At 36.9% G+C, this 9,825-nt stretch overlaps 1 protein-coding gene across 1 annotated transcript in view; it reads left to right on the top strand.

Annotated features, from left to right (window-relative positions):
• Positions 1–9,825, top strand: part of pds5a (PDS5 cohesin associated factor A) — a 29,475-nt gene that overhangs the window by 17,944 nt on the left and 1,706 nt on the right. Inside the window, exons 12-31 of the mRNA XM_016464933.1 lie at positions 512–663; positions 794–907; positions 1,067–1,148; positions 2,330–2,378; positions 2,470–2,609; positions 2,798–2,913; positions 3,554–3,659; positions 4,986–5,146; positions 5,271–5,394; positions 5,540–5,698; positions 5,782–5,850; positions 5,933–6,069; positions 6,173–6,296; positions 7,023–7,227; positions 7,331–7,445; positions 7,584–7,716; positions 7,802–7,921; positions 8,000–8,068; positions 8,918–9,069; positions 9,198–9,282. Coding sequence (XP_016320419.1) covers positions 512–663; positions 794–907; positions 1,067–1,148; positions 2,330–2,378; positions 2,470–2,609; positions 2,798–2,913; positions 3,554–3,659; positions 4,986–5,146; positions 5,271–5,394; positions 5,540–5,698; positions 5,782–5,850; positions 5,933–6,069; positions 6,173–6,296; positions 7,023–7,227; positions 7,331–7,445; positions 7,584–7,716; positions 7,802–7,921; positions 8,000–8,068; positions 8,918–9,069; positions 9,198–9,282 — 2,412 coding nt within the window. The remainder of the gene's footprint in view (positions 1–511; positions 664–793; positions 908–1,066; positions 1,149–2,329; positions 2,379–2,469; positions 2,610–2,797; positions 2,914–3,553; positions 3,660–4,985; positions 5,147–5,270; positions 5,395–5,539; positions 5,699–5,781; positions 5,851–5,932; positions 6,070–6,172; positions 6,297–7,022; positions 7,228–7,330; positions 7,446–7,583; positions 7,717–7,801; positions 7,922–7,999; positions 8,069–8,917; positions 9,070–9,197; positions 9,283–9,825) is intronic.

Here is a 9,825-nt window from a genome sequence, read left to right as displayed (position 1 = left end):
TTATGTAAACAAAAACTTTTATTTTGGATGTGATTAATCGCGATTTATCGTTTGACAGCACTAGCTTCTATGGTTGCAAACCTATTATTTGTTTTGTAAGCTTTGTACTTCACTCGTGTCCCAATATCCACTTATTGTCATACATAACAGCATACTTCACAAGTACTTGTTTGAAATAACACCATGGCGGTACGGTGGTCACACTGACCTGCTGAGCAGTGTAACTTTGTTTTTGTCTTATATGCTGTGTATGTGCATATTTTATGTGAGCTTTGTGACTGTGACTGTATAATGCTTTAAATGCATTATACAGTCGCTTTGGAATTTGTCACAACATGTTAAGAAAACATAACCTATATTCTGGAAAATACGATAAATTCCATTGTGATTTGAGAAACTCATATTGCAATATCGATTTTATTTTGATATATCTTGGAGCCGTGATTCAAATCTACTAATGTAAATGAAAAGGGAGCTGAGAATTTAATTTAATTATCATGTTTTGCTTCAGTGGCGTGTCCGTAAAGAAGCAATGATGGGGTTGGCTCAGCTTTATAAGAAGTACTGTCTGCACCATGAGGCCGGGAAGGAGTCCGCATTGAAAATCAGCTGGATCAAAGACAAGCTCTTACACATCTACTACCAGAACAGCATAGATGACAAGTAGGAGCCACGCACACACGTGTGCACACAAATGATTTAATCTGCTTCATTGACTAGTTTATTGACATTAAACAATGAAGCAAAGCATAATATCGAAGCGTCAGGTTCTTAAAGTGTGCTTGTGTAATAGGTTGCTGGTGGAAAAGATCTTTGCACAGTACATGGTTCCTCACAGTCTGGAGACTGAGGAGAAGATGAAGTGTCTGTACTACCTTTATGCCTGCCTGGACACTAACGCAGTCAAGTGAGTCTTAATCGACTGTTTTAAAAGCTTAGCAGATTGTCAAGAGAGTCTCTGGTTCTCATCTGACCGTTTTGGACAGTATCACTGTACATCTATTAACAGCACTCATCTCACTGATGTTTAATTATATCAAGCAGGGAACATCTCATTGTTTTTCAGAGCACTGAATGAAATGTGGAAGTGTCAGAATATGCTGAGAGGGCTTGTTCGAGAACTGCTGGACTTACACAAATTGCCTACAGTAAGTTACACAAACACGAATACTCTAATAATAGTATGGTATAATAGTACTCTCACTTACATATTTGGCTCTATTATTGGAACATGCACACACAAACACACCATAAAAAGGCTGTGATAACTCGCATTCACCTTGATGCTCTCCTTATTTGTTAAAGCCATAGTTAACCCAAAAATTTTACTTATTTACTCACAGTTTCTTGTTTTGAACCTGTATGCTGTCATTATTTTTCAGAGGAGCACAAAAAGTCTGTGTAATGACAGCTCATGGTGACCAGGTCTATAATATACAAATATAAATTGTGAATTGTGTGCAGTATTCCAAATCTCGTGAAGTCCTACTGTAGAACTTTGTAAGGGCCAGGCTTATATATGTATATTCTCAATATAAATATTTTCTGCAGTATTGCTGCACTCTCACTTTTTCTTCTACATCAAGTTGACACAGTACAATATGTATTTCAATTAAAATGCAGCTAACTCCGTCTTTGCATGTGCTGTGAGTTAAACAGGCTATTGGGGATACAGTGCGCGCCAGTTACATGTTATCACATAAGCATAATTTCCAACATATTTGTGGATTAATAGTTACAGCATTTAATGTCGATTTGTAATGAAAAGCATTTGCAAACAAGTAAAGAAATTAAGTTGTAAGTATTTTAATTTGACGAATGTAGTAGTATGAAATATAATTTTTGTTTTTGTTGTTTTTCAGTTATTACAATAATAATAATATATTTCTGTCTTAGAAATATTATTATTGTTGTTATTACCTGAGATACTTGCATATAATCTTTGATACTGTTAGAATTTAATGCCCTTAATGTTGTGCTAATTTTTTCTCAGTGGTGTCAAATGGTATTGAATACCAATATTTGTCAAGGTATTGTCTCAAACTTAGAAATTCCAGTTTCGTGACAACAGACAAGAAATTGGTTCTTACTGATAATCTTGCATTTATTTCTTGGTGAAGTGTTTTTGCATGTAGGTGTGAGCCATTTCCTTCGCATATTGTTTATTTTTATAAAAAATGTTCTGAGGGACATTGAGAATGTGTTGTCCTAATCAAAGTGCTTTATTGTCTTAACTGACATTTATTTTACTGTACATGCCAAAGCATTAGTACAAATGACAGATACAGTGACAAACAAAAATGTAACTGTTGTTTTTCTCTTCCTGCAGTCTGAAGCAAACACCACAGCCATGTTTGGAAAACTTATGACCATCGCTAGTAAGCACACACACTATATATATATGCCTGTAAATGGATAGTAAGTAAAACCATTAGGTTTCACAATGTGTAATTCGTCTCTCATTCTCAGAGAATCTCCCAGATCCAGGTAAAGCTCAGGATTTTATGAAGAAGTTTAATCAGGTTCTGGGTGAAGATGAGAAACTCCGTCTTCAGCTTGAGCAACTCATCAGCCCTACCTGCTCATGTAAACAGGCTGAACAGTGTGTGGTAAGTTTAAAAACACTATCTCCACCAATCACATTCAGCACTGCACTTTCCAAGCTCACATGATAGGTTTTCATATATAATGCATATTAACTAAGACCTGTTCCAGTCAACAGCAGTTGTAGTAGTAGTAGTAGTATTAAACATATAACAGATATGTCATCTAAGAGTGGTGTTTTTTTTTTTTCCAGAGGGAAATCACACGGAAGCTGACATTCCCCAAGCAGCCCACAAACCCATTCCTGGAGATGGTGAAATTTCTGCTGGAGAGAATCGCACCGGTGCACATCGACTCTGAGGCCATCAGGTAGGCGATGAGGTCAAGTGGCAGATTGGAATTTTATTTATTTTTTTTTTAATTAATGAACATGCATCCAGCAAAAATTTGCCATTATATTTTTTATTTGAAATACCTTATTGAAACACTGGTGATTTTTTTTATTTTTTATTATAATATTTCTTTTGTGAGGGATGAGTCCATTATTTTCCACAAATGCTGTCTATCAAAAGTCGTTATTATAACAACTACTGTAAACATACTTTACATGGACTACAATGCCCAAATTAATTCCAGTTTTTGCACCTGCAAAATAACTGCAGACAATCAGCCCTACAAATCAAGTCAGAAAAGCAAATCGGAAATGATGTGCAGAATGAAGCACAGTCAGAGAATGCATGCAATTTGTTTGAACAGCAACATCAGATATGGACTCCTATCAGTGCACCTGCAGATGTAAAGCGAGAACATGAATGAGAGGGGAAGAGAAACTGACTGAGTGGGAGAGAGATAAGCGCAATATGGGCCATGTGCTTTTTTCCTCTCAACGGTTGTGTAACACTCTGAATAGCTTGTTATGGGTGAGACATCTAGTGAGAGTAAAGTGTAACTGCAGGTATTGTGTAGACGTTTTGAATCACCAATAATGTGTGTGTGTATGTGTGTGCAGCGCCCTGGTTAAGCTGTTAAATAAGTCAATTGAGGGCACTGCTGATGATGAAGATGAGGGAGTAACTCCTGATACTGCCATTCGTGCTGGACTTGAGCTACTCAAGGTACTGTTTGTAACTGCAAATGCACTAGTTTAAAGTTTAAACATCGTGGAAAACAGGATTTCTGGCTTTTTTGAAATAAGAGTTTGAAATACAATGTAGATATACAATCACATTAATATAAAAATATTGCTATATTAATATAATTAATTGCTGGATATGGGCTATTGCTCTTCTTAATACTAAGTATCTTTGACTCATTTGCAGTCATGTTCTTTATTTTAATGTAAGTTTGCTGTTCTGTCTGTCCCTACCTTAGGTTTTGTCATTTACTCACCCCACTGCGTTCCACTCAGCTGAGACATACGAGTCTTTGCTGCAGTGTCTGAAGATGGAGGACGATAAAGTGGCAGAAGCAGCAAATTTATTTTTTTTTTAATTAATGAACATGCATCCAGCAAAAATTTGCCATTATATTTTTTATTTGAAATACCTTATTGAAACACTGGTGATTTTTTTTATTTTTTATTATAATATTTCTTTTGTGAGGGATGAGTCCATTATTTTCCACAAATGCTGTCTATCAAAAGTCGTTATTATAACAACTACTGTAAACATACTTTACATGGACTACAATGCCCAAATTAATTCCAGTTTTTGCACCTGCAAAATAACTGCAGACAATCAGCCCTACAAATCAAGTCAGAAAAGCAAATCGGAAATGATGTGCAGAATGAAGCACAGTCAGAGAATGCATGCAATTTGTTTGAACAGCAACATCAGATATGGACTCCTATCAGTGCACCTGCAGATGTAAAGCGAGAACATGAATGAGAGGGGAAGAGAAACTGACTGAGTGGGAGAGAGATAAGCGCAATATGGGCCATGTGCTTTTTTCCTCTCAACGGTTGTGTAACACTCTGAATAGCTTGTTATGGGTGAGACATCTAGTGAGAGTAAAGTGTAACTGCAGGTATTGTGTAGACGTTTTGAATCACCAATAATGTGTGTGTGTATGTGTGTGCAGCGCCCTGGTTAAGCTGTTAAATAAGTCAATTGAGGGCACTGCTGATGATGAAGATGAGGGAGTAACTCCTGATACTGCCATTCGTGCTGGACTTGAGCTACTCAAGGTACTGTTTGTAACTGCAAATGCACTAGTTTAAAGTTTAAACATCGTGGAAAACAGGATTTCTGGCTTTTTTGAAATAAGAGTTTGAAATACAATGTAGATATACAATCACATTAATATAAAAATATTGCTATATTAATATAATTAATTGCTGGATATGGGCTATTGCTCTTCTTAATACTAAGTATCTTTGACTCATTTGCAGTCATGTTCTTTATTTTAATGTAAGTTTGCTGTTCTGTCTGTCCCTACCTTAGGTTTTGTCATTTACTCACCCCACTGCGTTCCACTCAGCTGAGACATACGAGTCTTTGCTGCAGTGTCTGAAGATGGAGGACGATAAAGTGGCAGAAGCAGCAATACAGATCTTCAGAAACACAGGACAAAAGATTGAGACAGAACTGCCACAGATTCGCTCGTATGAACAACTCCCACATGCATACACACAACTGTTTAGAACCAGTACCAAGTCTCGTCAGCTTTATTAAAATCAAATACAAAAGTTTGATGTAGTAAAATGTTGTTCTGTTATCTTTGTGCAGGACTCTAATTCCCATACTACATCAGAAGGCAAAACGAGGCACCCCCCACCAGGCCAAACAGGCGGTCCACTGCATCCATGCCATCTTTCACAACAAAGAGGTCCAGTTAGCTCAAATATTTGAGGTAAATCGAAGTGCATAAATGCATTTTTCTTAAAATGCTCACTTTTGACTGTCAAATTATGTGAATATTGCAATAACGACAAGAAGGTAATTTTTGCCGCATGAGAATTTTACATCCATGCTTTTCTGTCTGTCTCTTGTTCCAGCCGTTGTCTCGCAGTCTGAATGCAGACGTGCCTGAACAGCTCATCACTCCGCTTGTCTCTCTTGGACACATTTCTATGCTGGCCCCGGATCAGTTTGCGTCACCCATGAAGTCAATCGTAGCCAATTTTATCGTGAAGGACCTTCTGATGAATGACAGAGTGAGCATATTGATGTGGTGTTCTGCTTTGAGCATCTATGAATGGTTTTATTGCATGTTAAATGAGCCCTCTCTACCTCTCAGTCTGTGGGAAACAAAAATGGGCGGCTTTGGACAGCTGACGATGAGGTTTCTCCTGAAGTGCTGGCTAAGGTAAAATTTCTTTAAGTAATCAGGTTGAAAACAACATCTCTTGGTGATTTGTGTGTGTATTAATGTGCATGAGTGTTGCCAGGTGCAAGCCATTAAGTTGTTGGTCCGCTGGTTGCTGGGAATGAAGAATAATCTGTCCAAATCAGCTAACTCTACTCTCAGACTCCTCTCAGCCATGCTGGTCAGCGAGGGAGACCTTACCGAGCAGAAAAAGATCAGGTACTAACTGGGTGTCAAGATCCCCAGTGCGATATTGTATACAATTACGAAAGCTGCCCTAATATGGCTAATAGGCCCCTAACAAGCGTGTTTGTGGACACAGCAAGTCTGACATGTCTCGACTGAGGCTTGCAGCGGGGAGCGCCATCATGAAACTGGCACAAGAGCCCTGTTACCATGACATCATCACTCCAGAACAGTTCCAGCTCTGTGGACTCGTCATTAATGTGAGTTGAGCACAAGACTACTTGGACACATATGGAACATAAAAAATTCAATTACTATTTTTTTAGATAATGGCTGGCTTTAAAATTCTGTACTGTTTTGTCTAAATAAAACTAAAACCTGTAAACTAAAATCAATCACTTTAAATGATGCAAGTGAATTTAGGAATAACAAGATTGTGTGTATAGTATGAAAAAGGAAAATTAATTCTTAGATTTGCTAAGTATTACATTTAAGTGTTTTCAAAGATGAACTTTCCTGTCATCTAATGCTCACTTAATCTAAAAGTAGAAACTAAGGTCAAATAAATGTTAAGATAAAAATAGGGGAAATAAACATTACAATTAATTATCCAATATCGACCGAAGCTGAAAAATATTAAGATGTAAACTGAATGGTACTAATATATTGTGCATCTCTAAGAATTTTCCTTGTAGAAGATGGTGCTAGTAATGCCAAGGTCTTGAGTTGCCTTGGTCAATGCAATGTAAATGCACCCCTTAAATACAGTGACACTTGCAGTTGGCAAATATATAAATCCAAATGTAGTTTGTTCTACCAAATCATTCATTTATATATAAAACTATTAGAAGCACAGGCACAAGCACAAAAACAGCTTATTAACACAATCAAATAACTGGACATATAAGAACATGCTACAAAAGCATATATTAGCCACAACTTCACATATTTTCACGTTTTTCCTTCCCTTTCCCCTCTCTTTATAGGATGAGTGTTATCAGGTGCGCCAGATCTTTGCTCAGAAGTTGCATGTTGCTCTGGCGAAGCTGTTGTTGCCACTGGAGTACATGGCTGTGTTTGCATTGTGCGCTAAAGACCCAGTGAAAGAGCGCCGTGCTCATGCCCGACAGTGCCTGCTCAAGAACATCAGTGTCCGCAGAGAGTACATCAAACAGAACCCCATGGCCCATGGTAGATACAGTTTCTGGTTTTTGGTATCACACATGCCATACTGAGGAATTGCGAAATTGCTTGAATGGCCAAGACCTAAATATCCTGCGTGTTTGATTTTCAGAAAAGCTGCTGTCTCTCCTGCCAGAATATGTGGTGCCATACATGATCCATCTTCTAGCTCATGATCCAGACCTTACCAAACCACAGGATTTGGAGCAGCTCAGAGACGTCAAAGAGTATGAATTTCAAACATGTTCACACACTTTTGCACTGCACTTGTCTTTTTATTTCTGCACATAGTGAGTTGACACAGACACTAATGTTCTCATAGGATGTATGTTTTAGATTGAATTCAGACGAGATTTTTTATTCAGGTGCTTGTGGTTCATGCTGGAGGTGTTGATGACAAAAAATGAGAATAACAGTCACTCATTCCTGAGGAAGATGGTAGAGAACATCAAACAAACAAAAGATGCTCAGGCCCCAGATGACCCAAAGGCAAATGAGGTTTGTCACCATTAACCTGTCCTGCATAATGTTTATGTATTTCTGAATCCCAGTGTTTTTTACTCTTGTTCTCATGTATTTACAGAAACTTTACATTTTGTGTGATGTGGCGTTATTTGTGATCGCGAACAAGAGCACTTCATGTCATCTGGACTCCCCAAAAGATCCTGTGCTGCCTAGCAAGTTCTTTACCCCACCTGATAAGGTAACAACCACTCTAACTGCAGTGACACTTTACATGTGGCTTTACAATGAAACTCATTCTGTCTGCCCCTCTCTACAGGATTTTATCAATGATAAGGAATATTTGTCACCAGAAGCCAAAATAGTTCTGCAGACAGGAAAAATCCAGGTAGGTTTTGTCATATCTGCTACTGTATGTGAGTAATACACTGATGAATTTCTAGAAGTGATGAGTACAGTAAGTTGTAGGTTATGTAAGAAAGAGTTTAGCAATTTAGGCGCTCTATATTTTATGCAAATAAAAGGTTGTACAGTTTGTAATAGAAAGCCAGTTCCAAATAAATATAAAAATGTATTATTTAAAAAAATAAAACACAAAAATAGACACTATTGTTCAAAAGTTTTGGGTCAGTAAGAACGGTATTTATTTGAAATCCTTTATAACAATATAAAAGCCCTTACTGTCACTTTTGATTAATTTAATGCAAATAGAACTATTTAAAAATAAAATGTGCTGTGTGAATGTGTCATGGTTTCCGAAAAAATTTTAAGCTGCACAACTGTTTTCAACATTGATAATTAAAAATGTTTCTCGAGGATCAAATTGGCATATTAAAATGATTTCTAAAGGATCATGTGACACTGAATAAATTACATTCAGTTATTTTAAATTGCAATATTTCACAGTATTACTGTTCTTGATAATATTTTTGATTAAATACAGCCATGGTAAGCATGAGAGTGAGATCTTACCTACCCCAAACTTATGAACAATTAAACAAAAAATTTTTTTTTCATTACATTAAAAGATGAGGACATTATAATCTCTAAGTAAGTATAATTTAGGTTCAGCAGACAAAAAAAGTTGAGTGTTCAAAGTAGTTGGGAGTTTTGCACACAGGGATCGATGACATATCAACATTCTTTTTGTTGAAAAGATGCAATTAACCACTAACTAACAAATGAATGCCTTGACTGTGTTACATTACACATACTTGTTCATATATTTCCACCAAAGCAACCACCAAAGCAGACAGGCGTGCTGGGGGCAGTGAACAAACCTTTAACGGTAACAGCTCGCCGACCGTACATTAAAACCCCCACCTCTGACACAGTAAGCAATGCAAGCACCAACTCTCAACCCAGCTCACCTGCAACAAATAAGAGCAGGTTTGTGCTTATCAGAATTTATTTACTTTTCATTCACTGTGATGTGGCATTTATCCAGTGTTGATTAAACTATACTGCAAGAGGTTCTTTATCAAGAATTCACAATTTGCTTTTTCTCTATCATAAAGGGATGTGAGTTCTGAGGCCTCAGAAACGGGGGCAAGGGAGAATGAAGAGAACCCTGTTATTACAAAAGCAGGAGTTGTAAAGAAGGTAAGATATATCTCATGTAAACACTAAAAACCAGGGATCTGAACCAGTTCAAAGAAAGAAAACAAAAGCCGGAAATGAACAAAATTGACAGGAGCATAAACAGAAACCAAATAAAATTAACTGAAATGCCTATTTGAAATGGCCATTAACCCGTTAATAACATTATTTTATTGTTCTGTTTAGTATTTTCATTTTGCAATCAACCAATCACAAATTCAAATAGTACAGCCAATGCAAATGTGATGATTAGTGAAATGCCTGTGCTCAGCTGTAAATTCATCATAGGTAAGTCGCAATAGCTATGCCCGTGAAAATTACCAGGATAGTGTAGATCAGGGGTTTCCAACCTTTTTGTGAGTGAGGGCTCCCTGAAGGGATTAAAATAAGTCTCAAGGGCTACTTGTTTGATATGCTCCAATATAAAAATGTGTGTATATATATATATATATATATATATATATATATAAATTCTCTCTTGATATCTTGCATTTTATGCAAAAATGCATTTTATTTTTCCCTAAATGTTTTCCATTTCATTTCTTA

Source organism: Sinocyclocheilus anshuiensis, unplaced genomic scaffold (assembly GCF_001515605.1).
Source record: "Sinocyclocheilus anshuiensis isolate Anshui unplaced genomic scaffold, SAMN03320099.WGS_v1.1 scaffold128, whole genome shotgun sequence".
In the NCBI taxonomy this organism is placed as follows: Eukaryota; Metazoa; Chordata; class Actinopteri; order Cypriniformes; family Cyprinidae; genus Sinocyclocheilus; species Sinocyclocheilus anshuiensis.
This window is presented reverse-complemented; position numbering and strand designations above follow the sequence as displayed.